The sequence below is a fragment of the Ixodes scapularis genome, unplaced genomic scaffold (assembly GCF_016920785.2).
Source record: "Ixodes scapularis isolate PalLabHiFi unplaced genomic scaffold, ASM1692078v2 ptg000597l_1___fragment_3__unscaffolded, whole genome shotgun sequence".
Lineage (NCBI taxonomy): Eukaryota > Metazoa > Arthropoda > Arachnida > Ixodida > Ixodidae > Ixodes > Ixodes scapularis.
The window spans coordinates 695199-716134 of record NW_024610008.1 but is presented as its reverse complement, the minus strand read 5'-3'; the positions used below and the strand labels follow the sequence as shown (position 1 = coordinate 716134).

The window sequence follows — 20936 nt, the reverse complement described above, 5'->3', positions numbered from 1 at the left end:
GGAAGCGAATCCTAACCTTAGCACTTGTTCGGCGACTTGGGCCCAAAGATGCCAGATGTCAACCGAACTACAAGGTAGTAAGCCTAACTCTGGCACATCTGTGGCGACTTTGGCCCGAAGGTGCCAGATGATAGCCGAACTATCAAAAAGTGAATCCTAACTTTGCCATTAGTTTGGCGGTTTTGGCCCAAAAATGCCAAATATATACCGAACTACCGGGCAGTAAGCCCAACTCTGGCATTCGCTAGGCGAGTTAGGACCAAAGATGCCAGATGGCAGCCAAACTACCAGGCAGTGAAGTCTAAGTTTGGCATTTGTTTGGCGAATTAGGGCCAAAATACCCAGACTGTTGCCAAGGGATTGGGGGTTTGGCTCTACTTTTGCTTCTTCGGGCTTTTCAATGCCCTAAACTCCCAGACAAAAGCCAAGTTTTGGCCCAGAACTCGGTGCTACCTGGGCAGTGACGCGAAGCCCACAGCTATTTTGTTTTTCGATTAGGGTGGGTTTGGAGCGGAACTGCTCATAATCCCTGCTTACCCAATTGAAAAAGGCCTATATAAGCTCGGCTTAGTGGAAATATTGTTTTCCAATGAAGTTGAGGGAATCCAATAAAAACTTATTGTTTTCCGATTAACCCAATACGCACGATGGGAATTCATATCGGAGCACAACATCGCGATATGTTAGGCTGTTATTGGTATACAACAGGATATTGGAGCACAATATCTCGATATAACTTGCGGTTATTGGTATAAAACACAACATCGGAGCACAATATCCCGATATAATTTACGGTTATTGGTACACAACACGATATAGGAGCACAATACCCCGATATAATGCGTGGTTATTCGAATAGAATACGACATTGCGTGCGTATTGGTGACCGCCATGGACATACGGTACGGCCACACGATATATAAATATCGATCGTCAATCACGGGCCCGAAGGAGAATACAATACAATATCGCGTGCATATACCTCATAACGGATTTGAAGTTATTGACATGAATTACGTCGGCCTATACCGCGGACTAATGTCACATTCAATTGGGGCGCACACAGCACCGAGAAAATGCTGCCCCCCAAGGCCGCACCACCACGCGGGTGCAGCGTATGACGCACTACCAAGTGAACACGAAGCATTCCACCGTGCAACGCGGTTGGCGCGGTCACTTCAAGGGCAAAACATAAACGGGTGGACTATTGAACAAAATCCGCCGCGAGTGGGGCGGCGGCGCGCGCCATCTAGCGAGAGTCTCCCGAGCCGCCATGTTTACCGAGACGAGGAAGACGAAGCGAGGGAAAGAAGGGGCCGAAGGAGGCGGAGACTGGTAGCTCAAAGCCGCACCGGCCCGCAGTGCGCGAAGCTGCACGGTACTCTTTCGACGGTGCAGCTGGTGCAGCAACGCGCCGGTGTCGTGCGCCGCACCAAGTCCCAAATGAACGTAGTCCAGCCGCACCGACACGACCATCTGAACGCGACGCGTCCGTCGGTGCAGTGCGTTGCAGTGTGGTGCGCCCCAATTGAATGTGACAGAAGAGGAAGCGTAGTACAATCTATAGCATCCGTGAAGTAACATGTGGATATCGGAATGCCCACATATTCGACATCGTGTGAATGTTACCGTAAAACAGCAGGAGTTACCTTACGGCAGTACGAGAGAGAACGATATTGGAGGTGGATACACAGAGAACACAAACGTTCCGCGTTGCGAACACATTAGCATTGATCGAAAGCGCAAGTACTACGTACGGCTGTTGGTGCCGCACACAGTGCACAGAGCCTCGCGCGTTCGAAATGCTATACAACCACCAAACTATTCAGAATAACTGGCTGGAGCACCCGCAATCTGCCTTTCAATGAGAAAGTCCAATAAAGACCTGCTTATTGGAGTGATCGTTTTCCAACAAATGTTTACTGCAATTGTTGTAATGCGACAAAAGTTAGGTTACCGGTGTTGAAACCTAAATCGAACGCGACACGTCACAATGTCGGTTCGCACGATAAAATAATGTGGGTGAATAGGTTTGACAGGTCACGTGCATGTAATTGCTTCTCACGGTTACATATATCGATATTGACACACCTTTTTGGGTAATCCTGCGTCGTACACAAAATCCACGACCACATACGGGCACAATTCACCCACCACTCATCATCGCCTGTTTCGCAAAATTCACACACTGTAAAAAAAATAAAAAAATTGACGTGAAAAATACGTGCATTTGCGCCATCAAACGATAGGTTAGAGCCTCGTTTTTTTTTAGAAGATAAGTTTCTATCGTCAGCCCACGCGCGTTAGCTCGAGCTTCGGAGCCAGTTAGAAGGGAGCGAGCCGAGCCAGCCGAGAGGCTGAGTGAGCCGGCGAGCCCAGCCGAGCCTGGGTGAGCCGCCGAGCATGGGCACGTTATGCGCACTGCGCAGCAACCGCGACGGCGACCCGGCCAACCGCTCAACCCGGCGAGACTGACGGGTGACCGCTCGTCGCGCTCTTTGCTCGTAAGATTCAACGGAAACCAACGCAATCGCTTCGAGAGGTACAGTCGGCGGCAAAAGTTTGCGGGGCGCGGGAGCGTCAGGCGAAATGACTGGTTGCGCCTTCTGACGGCGCGCGGTCATTGGGCGATATTTAGATTTCTATTTTACAATCAACACTGTAAAAAAGCGAATGTTGTTGACGAAACTTCGCAGAACTAAATGGTATGGGACTCCCTTTCCGGAGGTGCAATCGGGGACAACGGTACTTGGGTTGCCGGCTGGACGCCGCGAAACTGCGTGTATGGGTGGAGTTTTGTAATTAGCAACCGCACACTGTCACCGCGAACCGGCATGAACGCAGGCGGGGGTTGTGTTAACGAGCTCCCCAGTGATACACGCGCCGTTCGGAAAAAGTGACCCAAATGGCATGAGCTCTCCGCGTAGTGCATATAGCCATTTCTGGTCAATTCGCACTACGTAGTGCGTATAGCTTTACTCTTGTAATATACCCTATAACTGTTCACTACAATTGAATTTGCAATAAAATATTGGCCACGAGAGGTGATTCGGACAACCGTGGCCGAAAAATTCCTCGCATAATTTTCTCCATGGTTCATTTTGGACGCTGACAAATTATCTTGTGAATAATGAGTGTTATGCACATGTGTTCTACTTTTCGTACAGCCACTTCAGTTTGATAAACCCCAGCAAAGGCAGCAAGACAGTTTCATGGGGTCACACCAAGGATAACTGCATTCCTGCTCGAGTCCCGAGTCTTGTCACCAAACTTCACTGAACATAATGGTACATTCCATTTCCTTAGCTTTTTCCTCTGAAATGTGTTTTTTATTGTTCTTTTTGTCGTTACTTTTTTGTTTTGAAAAAGGGGTAGTACAACATTAAAACACCCAATGTTTTTTTTTTTTTTTTTTTGCAAAATGGGTAGTACAATATTTAAACACCCGAACGTTCCTAGATGGTCTCTGTACCAGACAATTGAGTGTTTTAGGCTTGCTTCAGACAAGGTAACTTTTAGAAGAATCTGGAGTTGGGCAAGTTGGTACATCTTAGATTCGAAAAGCGCCAGAAAACAAGGACAATAGAAGGAATAGACGAAGCAATGCGCTACTGTCAACTGAATTTTTATTCGGAAAAACAAACGCAGATAGATACAGACTCAAGCACCCATTTGCTTGCAATCAATTGTTTGATTGCAAGCAAATGGGTGCTTGAGTGTGTATATATATATGTTTGTTTTTTCGAATAAAAATTCAGTTGAAAGTAGCGCGTTGCTTCGTCTATTCCTTCTATTGTCCTTGTTTTCTGGCGCTTTTCGAATCTAAGAGGTAACTTTTCCAGCAATTTCGGGGTTGCTGGCGGGTTGTTCCCTAGCTTTCCTGTAGTATTACAAGACCGCGCGCTGGCCAGCTAGTCTTCGGGGTGATGAGGTGCCGTTCACATAAAGGCAGGTTCGCCGGGACATCGCTGTATGCGTGAGGTCCGACTCACCGGGCTGCGGTGTGGGTTCCGGGAGACGGCCGGTCATTTCGGAGCGGCAATTCCTCCGACGACATCAGATCCCGCAGGAGCAAGCCAACGGACACGTTCGTTCTGGATTGTGGTCTGAGCGTGTCCTCGAGCGATCGGCCTGATCGCTCCCCTTTTATTGACTTTATAACAATGGGAACCGCTACCCAATCAGTGCACTCGCGTGATATGATCTGACGTAACTTTCTCTTTTACACATCACTACATTCTCCCCCTCTTATATGAAATAGCGATAAACATGTCTGTTAATAACCAGAGCATTAATTTATGATACTTTTCCCTTTCTTTAAATTATTGAGCCAGCCATTACTGAAAATAGACTAGTCATACTATTCCTAAAAAAAAAAAAAAACTTAAGATGTAATTTTAGACAGTTAAAATTTCTGTGATACTAACAGTTGTTAGACATCGTATGTTTTGTAACCAATAACTAGACTAAGCAAAAACTAGTAAGCGCTTTGCTCTGAACACCTTTAGGAGGCACGTTAGTACCCTTTCTCGTTAAATAATCACTGACTCGCGTTATGCACGTTACTAAAAGTTACTGTAGGACTTCCGTTATGCACTGCAATGTTTTAAACTTCGTTATGCACTTAAACAAAGCGAGAAGAAAAATATATTACATCTGTGGTTCTTGTCCAATTTCGTTAATCATGTCCATAGACGTATTAATGTTATTTACACTAAGAAACGAAAGTACGTAGTCTTTCAGTCTTCCTGGAAGTCGCCGTTGCCGCGTAGAACGCCTTGGAACAGCAGGCGATGCTTGATGACCAGCTTGAGATTGTCCGCGTGGTTCACCAGGCCCTGAATCCATGGCAGAGCGGTGTGGTACAACTGGTACCACTGAACGCACAGCCACAACCACGGAATCGCTCACGTCACTTCGTGAAGATTCGAGAGGCGGCATCGACTGTGGTGTCTCGGGGCGTGATGCCGCAGGGGTGCTTGTGTCGACGGGGTCAAAATACTCCAATGAAAGGTTGGCTGGAAGAGTATTTACGGGCTCCGGCTGGGCAACAAGAGCTACCGCTCTTCTTTCATTAGCCGTCGTAGACTCAGGAGTTCTTGTTACCGGGTCATTTGATGTGGTCGGTCTCCTTGAAGCTGTGGGCGATCTAGTCGCTACGTAGATTTTTGGGAACTTAAGCGTGTCGGTTGCTGAATCGTCGTCATCATCTTCGTCAAAGTAATCTACTCGTTGCAGTTGTTGGGTTTCTGTATTTGCTCTGCTTGCGTGTCGCGCACTTGCTTGATCTTGGAGAGGTGCAAGAGTGAGCTTCTTAGCGTTCCACTTCCGTCCGTCGCTAAACTGATACGTGGCAGGGCCAACTTGCTTTTCAATCACTTGCGGACCTGTGTATTTGCTGTGCAACTTGTCGCTTTGTTGTGGACAAAAAATTCGGACGGCTTGGCCGGCTATGAACTTCGGCCGTCTCACAGCTCGTCTTGCGTCCGAGTAAATCTTCATTTTTGTCTGGTACTTCTTGACTCGCTTGTGGAGCTGAGACGTGTTTCTTTCTGGTACATTGGGTGTCGGAAGACCCTGTATATCCAGTCTTGATCTATGTACTCGTCCGTGAAGAAGGACTGCAGGAGTCTGACCCGTTGCTGGGTGAGTAGTACGCCTGTACGCTTCTAAGTAGTCGCGAACTGCTTCAGGAAGTGGTCGTCCTTGAACTGTTGCCAGTTGTAAACATGACTTTTGTACTCGATTGAACGGTTCAACTTGCCCATTTGCTTGCGGATGATACAAGGAGGACTTGAGGTGCCTGATACCTTGCTATTTCAAAAATTCTTCGAACTCCCTAGAGACGAACTGAACGCCATTGTCCGTGACGAGCTCTCGGGGCAAACCTTCCCGGGCAAAGATGTTTTGCAGAAAAGTAATCACCGTAGCTGTTGTCGCCGCTGATGTGTGTTGAACTTCAGGCCACTTCGAGTGATAATCAATCAGGACAAAGAAATATTTTTGACTTCGTGGAGCTCCGTCGATGGGACCCACGATATCCAAACCGAGCTTGTCCCATGGTCGCTCTGGGAACTCGACCGGCTGAAGAGGAGCAGGCGCTGCTTTAACCGGCTTGTCTGTTGCATTGCAAACGGTACAATGCTGTACTTTAAACTTGATTTCGGCGTCCATGCGTGGCCACCAGTAGCGGTCTTTGATGACGCTGATGGTTCTCGTAATTCCTTGATGCGTCTCATGCGCAAGATTGATGATATTCTCTCTGAGTCTTTCTGGAACAACTACTTTCTCCCCTTGTAACAATAAGTCGTTGTGAACAGAGAGCTGGTTCCTGACGTTAAAGCAAGGGCGCAGTTCAGGTATACTGGTGCTATCTTGCGGCCAAGATGACGCTGTGTAATGCATCACACCGGGCAGAACCGGGTCGATGGCCGTAGCTTCTTGAAATTCTGAGCGTGATATTGGAGCAATCACGAAGGAAACTATGTCTTCGTCAAAATTCATACCATTCTCTGTGTCTGAAAGGGGAAGTCTAGACAACGCGTTGGCAACGAGATTGTCGGCACCTTTCTGGTACTCCATACGAAAATTATAATTCAAGAGACGGGAAGCCCATCGGGTTATACGCAAAGGGCGAACCCCAGAGCTTTTGTTAGACAACAGCGTGACTAACGCTTGGTGGTCTGTTCAAATAGTGAATGGCCTACCCCAGAGGTACACATGCCATTTTTCACATGCCCATAAACAAGCTAGGGCCTCCTTTTCTCCCGCAGAATATCTACGTTCAGCGTCCGTCAGCGAGCGCGATGCGAAAGCAACCGTCCGAAGGTTTTTCCCGTACTTCTGCTGCAAGACAGCTCCTAAGCCATAGTTTGATGCATCCGTCGATATTATGACTGGTAGCGTCGGATCAAACATGGAAAGGATTGGTGCATTCTGAATGCATGATTTTATCTTGGCGAAACTTGCCTGAGCTTCAGGGGACCAAACAAACTCTACGCCTTTACGGAGGAAACGACGCAATGGTTCGACGATGGTTGAACAGTGGGGTATGAACTTACTATAATACTCAATTAACCCCAAAAATGCCTTCAACTTCGACGGGTCTGACGGAGTTTCGAAGTTCCGGACGTCGTCTACTTTTGATGGAAGGGGTGCTAAACCATCCATTGAAAGACTGTGGCCCAGAAACGACAACTCGCGCACGTTAAAAACGCCCTTTCGATTAAGTTTCATTCCCGCTCGAGAGATTGCGGACAAGACTTGACGCAAGTTCGAATCATGCTCTTCCTGTGAAGACCCGTACACAATGATGTCGTCTAGGTAAAATTGGACGCCCTTACAATCTTTTAGAACCCTAGACATGCTCTGCTGAAACGCTGCGGGAGCGGACGCCAAACCAAAACAAACTCGCTTGAAGCGAAATAATTCTTCGTGAGTGATAAATGCCGTCAGGTCTCGGCTGACCGGGTCAAGTCGGATCTGGTGGTAAGCCGACGCCAGGTCCAGCTTCGAAAAATGAGATGCTCCGTGCAATGAGTGCAGGAGCTCCTCTATGTGTGGCAGTGGAAAGGAATCTATGACGACGGCTTGGTTGGGCGCACGCAAGTCGACGCACATCCTGATGCTGCCATCCTTTTTTCTTACTACAACGATTGGCGAGACCCACTCTGACGCATTTATTATTTCGATGACGCCTTGGCGCTCGAGCTTGAAAATTTCTTCTGAGACCGCTTCACGCAGACTGATGGGTAGTCGACGTAGCCTGGACTGTACTGGAGGTACTATCGGGGAAAAATGAAATGCGAACAGAGGAGCGCGTGGCTCGCGGTACAGGCTGCGCCGCCTGGAAGTGAGCCTAGGAGCGAGGCTGCGTGGCCTACTCCAGCGTGTTCACGCCCTCCCCCTGCGTTCCCCAACCTTCAGCAGTGCGCCTCTTAGTGCGCTGACAGCTATCACCGCTATCTTTGCTGGCTTAGCGCGTGCGGTGCAAAGAAGCTCGCCGCACTCGCCGAGCAAGCAAAGATAGCGGTGACAGCTTTCAGAGCGCTGAGAGGCGCACTGCCGAAGCTGGGGGGCGCCAATCGAGGGGCGTGAACACATCGAAGTAGGCCACGCACCCTCTCCCCTAGGTTCACTTCCAGGCGGCGCAGCCTATACCGCGAGCCACGCGCTCCTCTGTTCGCATTTTATTTTTCCCCGATAGTACGTTTTGGCGCACCTTGACAGTGTGCGTCTGGTTTCCTAGCAGGCCAAGTTCTGATGTTAACAGATGCTCAAATTCCTCAAATCCGCGTGGAAGTTTTGACGTATCTTGTACAGGAGGGCTTGAAGCTTGTGTACAGCTTACCACAGGCTGCTTCACCTTCGTGGAAAACTCGTCCACGCTGTCTGTACTTGGGAACTGTGATCGGGCGGCGCTGGTGACCAGTGGTGATCTTGACTGAGGGTGGGCTGCGTTAGTACCTGGTGGCACTGACGATTGGCCTGAAGGTTGTGGACCAATGCCATGGGCCTTCGGTAGATTTGCCCGTAACTGACTTGAGCGCTGCGATGATACGGTGAACGGGCGCCGCTGACGGTCACCCGCCGGCTTCACATCAGAGCGTGGCGTTTGGCCTGGGTCAGCTGCATCCAGATGAAAACATTCAAATTCAGCTCCTGATAGCCGAAGTTTCAATTCTCTGACGGCGTCAATACCAAGTAGAGAACGTCCTCCACGAATGACGTAAAAATCTAGTGGCGTGTGTCGGTTTTTGAATACGACTTGAGTCGTGAAACATCCCAACACAGGAATTGGTTGATGCAGATAATGCATAAGCCGTCTCGTAGGCTTCCGTAAGCGGATCTTTCTAGTCTTGTTGAGTTGCTCAAAAATCTTTTCGTTCAGAATTGAAACCTGCGAACCAGTGTCGATCAGTAACTGGAGAGGCAAGCCGTTTACCTTTACGTCAGCAATGAAGGCGTCGTACAGGCTGCGGTCCTGTGACTCCAAAGACAGAACGGGAGCATCCCCGTCGATGGTGACGTTATAGTTGAACGCAGTGGTCGGACCAGGCCTCCGCGGGCGTCCGGAGTTCTGTCCACGGCCACGACTTGGAAGTGCAGGTCGCCGGCGTTCACCATCCGCGGCTGGCGGCGGCGCGGGGCTTCGACAAACGACGGCAAAAAGTCCGATTTTACCGCACTGGAAACGCTGCGAGTTTAGTGCAGGGCAGTTCTCCCTGGCGTGATTCCTTCGGCAGCAAAACCAACATGAGTAGTTGTCCTGTTGCGGCCCCGTTCTCGCAGGAGGCGGGTCTCGATGAGGAATGTTACTCTGGCGCGCCGGCGGGCGTGGAGCATGGGCTGTCCCAGGACGCCCCCGTTGAGACCTCGGAGCAGGTCAGACAGGGGTCACATGGCCACGATGGGAACCTTGCTTCATGTTCACTGAAACAGTCGTCTCCCGAGAAGAGTGCTGGAGATTGGTTGTTATGACGAGCAGCCGCTTGTACTCGTTCGGTCTCGGGCCCAGCAACATACTGCACGGGTGCAGTGGAACAGCTGGCGACGGGCTCCCCCTGGCGTGGCTGATGGTACTGCTCTGCTGTGCGTGCCAGCTGCTCAAACTGCAGCGCGAGTTGTATCGCGCGCTCGAGCGTCGGTACCTGGCGACCTACGCAGTCTCTAAGAATGCGATCCTGAACACGGCGCGAGATCAAACCATCAAGGAAAAGATCACAAAGTCGCGTGTTCTCGGACCCGTCTTCAAACGCGCAAAGCGCGTGCTGATGGCGTAACGCCGCTAAGAATTCCGTGACACTCTCTCCCGGCTGCTGAACGCGAAGACGGAGCTTCTTACGCTCGAGCGCTAGAGATCCGGAAAAAACAAAATGGCTCTCCACGGCCGCTAAAAAGGTCTCGAACTCGTCAAGAAGTTCCGAGTGTGGAAGGTTAGTGAATCCAAATGCGGACACTATTCGTTGCCCTTCAATGCCGAACAACGAAAAAATAATCTGTTTTTTTCTCTTCGGGTCAACACCCTCGAGGCCCGCCGCACCTAGGAATGAAATGAATGTCTCTTTCCATGCCGGCCAGGCCTGTGGTGGCGGTCCCGGAACTGCGAGAAACGGCGGTGGCGGTGGCAACGCCGCGGACTGAACGACCGTTATCTGCCGTTGTTCAGTATTCATGATGTCTGTTTGAATATATCGTTAAAGCAAGAGTATGCGCTCAACTGTACATGAAAGAGCGCGGACTCTTACAGCTAATTTACAAAACAGAACCAAAATCGTGTAAACCCCGAAAAAAAACTTTGGCTTAAAGCCTCTGAGCACCGCACCGCAAATCAAGAACAAGAATTGCGTAGCTCGAGTCGCACAGTCACGATAAGCGAGTCGAAAAGGTGCGAGCACCGTAATCGAAGCTCACATACAAACTGCGGCAGCTAAGTGCCATAACGACTTCAAAGTGTGAGTTGTGAAAATAGGTGAGCGACTCAAAAGATGCTCGTAGCCAACGGCTACATACAGTTGCTGCAGTATACAGAGCACTTAGCAGTCGCACACCCTTACGCGGTGTTTAGGACAAAAGGGGAATTCTGCCGGCAAGCCGCGAAACAGAAAATACGGTGAAAAACGAAATGAAAGCAAAGAGCTCGGGGCTTGAAACCGCTACAATAAACCAACGTAGGGAGCCGGGATAGCTACCGGGTGCCCAAGCCGATGACTACCCTAACGTTCCAAACGGCGGTTGGCTGTAGGAAAACGAAGCCCGAATCGACAGCGGAGAGCGGCAGACGCGGAGGACCGTCAGACCACGAACCTTGAACAATTCTCGTCGCCATAAATGTAGTATTACAAGACCGCGCGCTGGCCAGCTAGTCTTCGGGGTGATGAGGTGCCGTTCACTTAAAGGCAGGTTCGCCGGGACATCGCTGTATGCGTGAGGTCCGACTCACCGGGCTGCGGTGTGGGTTCTGGGAGAAGGCCGGTCATTTCGGAGCGGCAATTCCTCCGACGACATCAGATCCCGCAGGAGCAAGCCAACGGACACGTTCGTTCTGGATTGTGGCCTGAGCGTGTCCTCGAGCGATCGGCCCAATCGCTCGCCTTTTATTGACTTTATAACAATGGGAACCGCTACCCAATCAGTGCACTCGCGTGATATGATCTGACGTAACTTTCTCTTTTACACATCACCACATTTCCCTAGATCAACAAAAATGCTGAAATCGGGTCCGGCTCGAAGCGGACGAGCAACTCGGACAACTCGGAGACGTTTGAAGCGGCAGCAGCCAATCAGGAATGCGATATTTTCACGTCAAAACCCCTGGTGTGGTGATGAAGACGACTGAAGACTTGGTTCTGGTTTAAAATGGATCGTTTTTGGAAATGAACTGTTTCAAGAAGATAAGTTTGTATTCTTAGCACGATTTAAAGATATACGAACATGTTTTTTGTTTTTTTTTTTTGTTTATACGATTGTGCATCTAAATAGTGCAAGAGAAATCAAATTTCATGATGATGATTGCGAGTCGTAGGAATTCGGTTGCTGTGTGTGAACGCGGGCTGCCCGTCTTGCTGGTGTTGCAATGTAAAGTTGCTGGGTGAAATTGGCCCGTGTAAAGCGGGCCTTGTTGCTGGGTGTAATAGCCCCGTCTGAATCGGGCCAATAAGGCCCGACTCAGACGGAGCAATTTCACTTAGCAACTTGACGTCGCAACACCAGAAACACCAGGCCGCCCGCGTCCACACGCAGCAACCGAATTGATACGACTTGCATAGTCACCATGAAATTTGATTTTCCTTGCACTACCTAGATGCACAGTTATATAAAAAAAAAATACATCTTTTAATATCTTTAGATTGTGCTGAGAATACTAACTCATCTTTTTGAAACTGTTTATTTCCAAAAACGATCACTTTCATGCCAAAACCATGTCTTTAGCTGTCATCATCACCACCACAGGGGTGTCACGTGAAAATATTGCATTCCTCATTGGCTGCTGCCGCTTCACATTTCTCCTAGTTGCACGAGTTGCTCGTCCATTTCGAGCCGAACCCGATCTCCGCGATTTGTGTTTATCTGGGAAAACCTATGGAAAAACCCGCCAGCAACCTCAAAACTGCTAGAAAAGTTGCCCCGTCCGAAGCGAGCCTTAGGGAACTGAAATCAAGGGTAGTGGAGCTCTGAGCTCAAGCCCACATGAAGACTTTTTTTTTTTGTCTTTTCTTTGTACACGCACACGTATATATATATTTATATATATATGTGTATATATATATATATATATATATATATATATATATATATATATATATATATATATATATATATATATATATATATATATATATATATATGATACTTTTTTTAGAGTTTTAACGTATAGACGCATATTTTGCATACTAATTCACATTGAGATGTGCCTTTTATTCACATTCTGTGGCTCCCTAGTGTTTCCAATAGCTTCTTGGTGAGCTATTGCAAGCTCTCCACGGGAGAGGCGTCTTCTCACGCTTTGCAGGCTGTAAAGCTGTGGTTTGCACAGCTCTAGCATATCGCACCTCGCTCACTGGCTCGATCGCGTAGTATAGGTACTGCATGAGTCGCACTACACCGTAAGGCCATATACGGTCGGGTCACAGCACCTGGGACCATTCGTCACTGCACTCACGTATGTTATGGTGGCATGGTCGGGGCATGAAGCAGGGGTACAACTTGGAAATGACGATCTTCATCACACTTCAAACACATCTTTTTTTATTTTTGTGTCGAGTTGTCAGCATTTTAAGAGTGAGGAAGCAAGCAGCAGCGAGAGCAATAAAAAATATAAAGCCACAATCATCGAGAATCTATTACGAGCACTAGGAAGCCGCGGAGTATGCGTAAAACGCTTCTAAAGGTGAGTTAGCATATAATTTATGTGCTAGTGCCTCAAACATTAAAAAAAAAAATTAATTATAATTATTAGGTGTAAAAATATATACCAGGAAAACTTAAACCAGAACTACACAGTCTGTAAGTTCGAAATTTGGCACCTTAAACCACTCGGCCACCACAGAATTTTATTTCCAGGTCGTTTATCGAGGTATATGAATTTTGTTTGCAGCTCTCGGCTGCAAGAGAGATTGCCTTATTTTCATTTACTTTACTATTCCCACCAAATATGACAAGTGGCAAAGAATAGAACCTCATTTGTCGGCCGAGGCTCTGTGCTTGCATCAAGGCAAACTAGCCTTCCTTGGAGGGGTTATATTTTGTTTCATCAGCCGTTTAGGATTCTGTTTTCGCTCATCAAAAGAAAAAAAAAATTTGATTAAGTCTGACTAATTCTGGTGTTCGGTTACCCTTGGCAGTAATCTCTCCTAAATGGGACAAAATATATATTATACTTTTTCGAGCCAATATGCATTGTTTTAGCAAAATGAGCTAGACTATTTGGCCAAGGTGAAACAGAACCAGCCTCTCCACCTGGGCCTGTTTTCATCTCTCGCCGACACTATTTCCTGCTTTTTGGGGTTTGTATCAGACCTTTGTGTCTCTGTTCGGTCAAAGCATCTGTGTTAGACTAAGACTGGGTTCTTTAGGATATGTGCAGGTATCCTTCGCAGCAAATGGCTGCCAATCAGGAACACGAGTTTGTTCTCGGCCACCAAGAGCAAGTATTTTCAAGGCGAGCTATTGCCCACCTATATGAGTTTCAGCATTTGTCAAGGAGCGCAAAATCAAAGCCCGGGGGTTGGCCATTGCAAAAATCTCGACATCTCTAGTGGATTGTCCGATCTAAAGCCAATTAAATCGGGCGTTCCTCAAGGAAGCATTCTGTGTAGTTGTTTTTAATCTTGACATAAATGGTAGTATAAATATAAGCAAATAAATAAAATTTAATATCTACGAAAACGACACCATCATGCTGTTTAATGGAGATAGCCCACATAACTCAACAAAACGCAAATGTCACGCTAGGACAGCTAAATACATGGAGTAGGTATAATGGTTTAAAAATAAATGAGAATTAGACCAAGACCGTTTTGTTTCGTCCTAAGGGTAAAATTGTTAACATAGACGAGAGTATTATATTTAATCCTTCTACAATTGATGTGGTACCGGCATTTAGAACTTTAGGTTTCTTTTTTCACGAAACATGTCTTGGGCTGATTATGTAAAATACGTTACATCAAAGCTGTGTAACATTGTAGGCCTGGCGTAATATCACGAACATGTTTCACCTTTTTGAGTAAGGTTGCTCTTATATAACTAGCTATTAAACTCGTAAATAAATTATGGCCATTTAATTTGGGGAACGACCTCGAATAGACATTTACAAAAGATATCTTATTACAAAAAAAAAAGATACTACAAAACATTTGCACTGTTTCGACGGAATTTCCAACGGAATATTCATTTAGCAAGCTAGAGGTCGACCGCTGCTTGTTAAATGCAAAGGTGACAGTAGTATGCATGTCCGACATCTTGCGAGCTTAGTTGACTTAAAAGAGAAACATATATACATACCCTACGGGAGTCAAAGAACCTTCGGAAGTCCCATTTTTTGGAAGTAATTGTAGCCTTCACACCGCGGCGTTTACCCTCCCAACCACCCTCAACTATTCTTGTGCGCAACGCATAGAGCTTGAAAATATATTTTCAGGTAACCTAAGAAACGTAACCATTCCTAGCCAAACCGATCAAATTTGAGTGGCATGCTTATGTACCCTTTTTTCGTTTTTATATACTATCACTACTGTGACTTTTCTGCTTGAGCATCTTGTAGATGCATAACATGATTTTTCTGTGAACTTTTTCTGCTGGTGTAACTCTTGTGGGGGCCTAGAACCAGCGAAGCTGTTTGAACCGCTTTTTTACTAACACTGTACCTTAGTGTTAAAAATAAAGCGTTTATGAATGTACTGACAGTATTTTAAAAGGAATTTAGATTATATATAATATTCTGACGCCAAATGAATAATAAGCCGGTTAGATTTCTGAAGTATCATTTTATTTATTTCGGGGGGCAATACACATTAGCAGGTTTAGTGAAGCAACTACACACCATCACGCGGCTTTGTAGACATGCAGCTGCGGCAGCGCTGCTCTCGTTCCGGCGCTTGCGCACACGGTTCACTTGTTGCAGATCCGGTTCGAGCCTCGTGCCGTGCCCACACGAGGTGCGGGTACTCTCTCTAAACAGCGTGTGGGTCTCAGGGTATTGTCTGCCACGAATAACAGAATTGGCGGTGTGAAAGCAATTTTATAAACGCTCGTTATTACATGCTTAACACCAAACTATAAATCTCACTTCAAACCGACACTTTCTGCGCACGTGCATTGCCAACACGAAATTCTGGCGAACGCAGATTTGTTTCTCAACAGTGTGTTGGTTTATAGACTATTCCAAGCAGGGCATCTGGCCGCCGCCATGTTTCTGCTCCTGCGGGTAAGTACTACGTGCAATTACAAGCTTGCCACAGCGACCTGCACGCGCACGTTGCATATTCTTGCACGCATGAGGCTCCGGTGAAGCGCCATGCTTGCAATTGTCTATGGGGAGTATTCCCTGGCAGCGAGACATGTGCGCGCGACAGCTGAGTTCGTGTTGATGGCGAGCTTCCACGGTTCTTTACAAGATGCATTTCATACGATAAACATTGCCGGTCTTAGGAGCCTCTTAATATGAGGTTGTTCAGAGTATGCGCTCTAAACAGCTCCAGCAATTACGGAGTCTAGTAAATACCCCCTATAAAAATGCGTTGTTTCCTTATGAGTTAATAGAGGCGATTGCAAGTATAGCCACTGGCCGCCGCCCCATTTCTGCTAGTGAGTACACGCCGGTTCAATTTCAAGCTTACAAAAGCTATGCTCACTCGGAAGCTGCGTGTGCTTGCACTCACTGGGCACCATTCGGGGCTCCATGCTTGCAATGGTCAACAGACACATCTGTAGCAGCCGAAGGGTGTTAAACAAAAAAAAAATAATCTCGGTCAAATGGAAGCTCACAAAACCATGCATTTATACAATTAGCGGCCGATCGTAACACATCCCAGTTCAAAATGCGTGTATAGGCCGCAATTCATGGACCCGCGATGTTTCTGACTGGAGGCTGCTGCTCCTATTTGTCTTCACTCAACTTGTCTCGAAAGATCATGAGACGGTAGAGGACGAAGCACTGCAGAGAGAAAAGGAAGTGTCAGAAAACGAATCAGACGATCGTAAAAGGTAACTTTAGCTGAGAGAACCTTATGATCGGTGCCGAATTGATTTGCGATCCTCCCCGCGTAGCATGCACTCGTGACCCAAGATCGCTGGCTAGCTGATTTGCCAATGGCAGAAATACCTATATTTGAGGTGCATTTATGCTGGCCTTGTAAGGAGCACAACTGAGCACAGGTAGGGCCATCATTCTCTATAGTCCGTTTAATCCCAACAGCCTCCGGCGCTACACCCGATGGGGCAAACCAAGCAGCTCAAAAGGTGCATTTTCGCGACTCTCATTGCCTTGGGGTGTTTTCTCTCACTAGGATTTCCTCATGCACAGTCACTGCACAGCAATCCTGGATTTTCTTTGTCCGTGAATGATTTACTCGTCGATTCCATGCCCACGAAATACGATCCCAGTCAGGATGCACTTTGGAAGCTGCTTGTTGTATATATCCAATCGTTGCGTCGGCTGTAGTCTGACTCAAAGTAAAACTGAGTATAGTGATGTATTGTTCCTGTGCTGAAACAAAACGTGACAGTTACTTTTACCACGAAGTTCTAGAATGCATAATCTACACTAATTATTTAGTCAAAAATGAACGACAGTTGCAATTCTCTGTAATACGAAATTAGAGGGGGTAGAAGCTGAGGTAGTTGGTGGTACATATTACAACGGCTAAACCAGCTGAACTATGAAATTAGGGAGAAACGAGTAAAGACAAGTGGTCACTGGAGTATCAACTATTTAATAAAAATTCTTCGTTTTCCTCTCTTTGTCTACTGGCGTTGTGGCTACCTTCTCTTCTTCCTACTTGATTCTTCTGTTTCATCTGGGATACTGGTTTTCCGGAGGAAAACCAGTATCCGAGATGAAAGAGAAAAATCGCTTTCCTGTAGCGCAATAGATGGTGAACTAACACAGTTTTCTTCTTTATCTTCTATGGCCAAGGCCTCAAGTATTTCACTGGCTAGCTGGTCTTTGTGGTGAGCTAATATAGTACCCATATCGAGCTTGGCCTCGCACGTGCATGCTCGACAATGAGCGGCTAAATGCCACGGCCCTGTAAAGGCCGGTTCTCACATGCAGCAAAACGCTGATGTAGTGCTGCTCACGTGCCGTCAGCTACTTATCGTATGCCATGAGCAACAGTTTTGATGGTGCGATACAAAGCTGGCGAACGCTCTCGTTGGCACGTGCTTAACGCGAGGTCAGCGCTATGCTCGTAGCGCTCCGCTGCATGTGTGAACAGGCCTTTAGGGCTCTTATGTTTGCTGCATGCTCACGTGCTCGATCGTTCACGCACCTTCCCGTTTTATCCAATATACACACCCCAATTACAGTGGTATGTTATAAACTACTCCCTTTTCGCATTGGACGTACTTATTCTTATGTTTGGTGTTGCAGGTGCCGGTGTTGTTGGCCTCCCCTAGATTAACCTTCCGGCACATGGCATACCCCTTGTTTGGTGCCGAGCACACTACTTTGACGCACTGCCTTGTGGCGATCTTTTTCAATCTATGTGTGACTCCACGAATATACGGAACCACCGCGAAAGGTGATCCAGGAACCTTCTTTCGTGTGTTAGAGTCATTCTTTCGGCTGGATTTCTTGATGTTTTGGCAGAGTTTTTCACAGATGGAGGCTAAGAAGGGTCTCTGATACCCGGCCTCATGGAGTCTGGAGATTTGGGTCTTGAAGCTTCGTCCCATCTGATGTGGACATGCTTTTTTGAGGTTAGCTGTGAGAGCTGTAGTGGCGACCCCTTGCTTTACATTTTTCGAATGTTTTGAGTCAAAGGGAAGGAACCCTTTCCCCGATCGGGTTTTGTATCTCCAACAAACGTGTCCTTTTGGAAGTCTAAGGCCAAATTCAGAAACCTGATAGACTTATCAGCGGGAAGCTCGTATGTAAAGATGAGGCCCATGCAATTTGTTTGAAGATCCCTAAAATGGTGTTAAGGCATCCGTCTGATGTTTCATCAACTGGGGGGTACATAAATTAAGAAAGTCATCAACATACCGAAAAATAACTGCAACTCGTGGATCTTTCAAAGCTTGTTGTATAGCAACCCCACAGGCGCCTAAAAAGATGTCGCACAAATATGGTGCCACTTTTGACCCGATGCACACTCCACTCTTCTGGACAAAGTGCTGATCTTGGTAAGTCACTACCGTTTCGGAGAGGTAAACCTTTAAAACCTCCAAGAAGGTGTCAACTCTAACACCTGCTCCATTTTGGAATTTCGCAAGGCCTTGATTTTCAATGGTATTTCTGAGGACGTGCAACAGCCTTGCTTGAGGGATGGAGTAGTACATCTCCTGTACGTCCAAGGAAAACCCCGAGACTATACTATTTCTTTTTTCTACAAGATAAGTTATTACTTGCTCTGAGTTGGGGATTCGGAAAGCATCCGATCCAGGTGATCGGCCAATGTAGAGATTTCCACAACAGAAAAACAGGTGCTGGAATAAGGGCCTAAGATCGCCATCGCTCCCAAGCTTGAGAGGGTGGACAACGTTGCTCTCGTGAGGAAGATAGCCGCCAAGGCCCCCCAAGAGAAAGGCCCTCAAATCATAGATGAGGGCATCCAAGCCTTTGAAAACCTCAAACACCAGGGCAAGGCAAAGGTGAACTTCAGATCTACCATTCAAGAGTTACGAAGGAAAGACCTGAAACTGTGCGTCTCGGATAAAGAAGGAGGTTTTGTGGTTCTGGATTCAAACATCTATGAAGAAAAGGCCGAACAAGCAATGAATAAGAATTTCATAAAAGTAGAAAATAAACGGCCAAAAGCAGCAAAAAGAACCATCATTAACCTGTTCGACCAAAATCAGGCCGGCCTTTGCACCAAGATCAAAAGAACGGCAAATGGCCAGCTTTCTGTGTTTTTTTCCGCCAAAACTCACAAAGAAGGCATTCCTTTTAGGGCCATAGTCTCCGTGACTATGAGACAACGTGGCAAGTATGTGTTTCAAGGTTTTTGGCACAACATCTCTCAAAAATACACATAGAGGACCCATACCGAATCCCCAACTAAGAGCAAGTAATAACGTATCTTGAAGAAAAAGGAAATAGTATAGTCTCGGGGGTTTTCCTTGGACGTACAGGGCATGTACTACTCCATCCCTCAAGCAAGGCTGTTGCACGTCCTCAGAAATACCATTGAAAATCAAGGCCTTGCGAAATTTCAAAATGGAGCAGGTGTTAGCGTTGACACCTTCTTGGAGGTTTTAAAGGTTTACCTCTCCGCAACGGTAGTGACTTACCAAGATCAGCACTTTGTCCAGAAGAGTGGAGTGTGCACCGAGTAAAAAGGTGGCACCATATTTGTGCGACATCTTTTTAGGCGCCTGTGGGGTTGCTATACAACAAGCTTTGAAAGATCCACGAGTTGCAGTTATTTTTCGGTATGTTGATGACTTTCTTATTTTATGTACCACCCCAGTTGATGAAACATCAGACGGATGCCTCAATACCACTCTTAAGGATTTTCAAACAAATTGCACAGGCCTCACCTTTACATACGAGCTTCCCGCTGATAAGCGTATCAGGTTTCTGGATTTGGCCTTAGACTTCCAAAAGGAACACGTTTGTTGGAGATACGAAACCCGATCGGGGAAAGGGTTCCTTCCCTTTGACTCAGAACATTCGAAAAATGTAAAGCAAGGGGTCGCCACCACAGCTGTCACAGCTAGCCTCAAGAAACATGTCCACATCAGATGGGACGAAGCTTCAAGACCCAAATCTCCAGACTCCACGAGGCCGGGTATCTGAGAACCTTCTTAGGCTCCATCTGTGAAAAACTCTGCCAAAATATCAAGAAATCCAGCCGAAAGAATGACTCTAACACACAAAAGAAGGTTCCTGGATCACCTTTCGCGGTGGTTCCGTATATTCATGGAGTCACACATAGATTGAAAAAGATCGCCGCAAGGCAGTGCGTCAAAGTAGTGTACTCGGCACCAAACAAGGGGTATGCCATGTGCCGGAAGGTTAATCTAAGGCAGGCCAACAACACCGGCACCTGCAACACCAAACATAAAAATAAGTACGTCCAATGCGAAAAGGGAGTAGTTTATAACATGCCACTGTAATGTGGGCGTGTGTATATTGGACAAACGGGAAGGTGCGTGAACGATCGAGCACTTGAGCATGCAGCAAACATAAGAGCCCTAACAGGGCCGGGGTATCTAGCCGCTCATTGTCGAGCATGCACGTGCGAGGCCAAGCTCGAACTGGGTACCATATTAGCTCACCACAAAGACCAGCTAGCCCGTGAAATACTTGAGGCCTTGGCCATAGAAGATAAAGAAGAAAACTGTGTTAGTTCACCATCTATTGCGCTACAGGAAAGCGAAAAAAGATTCCTCCGGAAAACCAGTATCCGAGATGAAACAGAAAGATCAAGTAGGAAGAAGAGATGGTAGCCAGAACGCCACTAGACAAAGAGAGGAAAAAACGAAGAATCTTCATTAAATAGTTGGTAGCCCAGCGATCACTTGTCTTTACTCGTTTCTCCCTAATTTCATAGTTCAGCTGGTTTAACCGTTGCAGCGAAATTAGAGCGCGGCTTTTTAGGAGGAGGAGGATAGGGAAGGAAGGGGAACATATGCCCCTACTCCCCCCTCGAACCCTCCCCTCCTCCTCCCCTCCCATTTAGCGGGAAATCTTCGCATATTTCCCGCTTAATATACTGGAAATTTCCCCGCCAAATGTAGCGACGGAACTTTCCCGGTAAGTCTAGCGGGGA

At 47.1% G+C, this 20936-nt stretch overlaps 1 protein-coding gene across 1 annotated transcript; it reads right to left on the bottom strand.

Annotated features, from left to right (window-relative positions):
• Positions 1-9314: 9314 nt before the first annotated feature.
• Positions 9315-10197, bottom strand: LOC115329402. Its single transcript, XM_029990999.2, has one exon. It carries the CDS (start codon positions 10173-10175, stop codon positions 9315-9317), a length of 861 nt encoding a protein of 286 aa, XP_029846859.2. The 5' UTR covers positions 10176-10197.
• Between the last annotated feature and the right edge of the window lie 10739 nt (positions 10198-20936).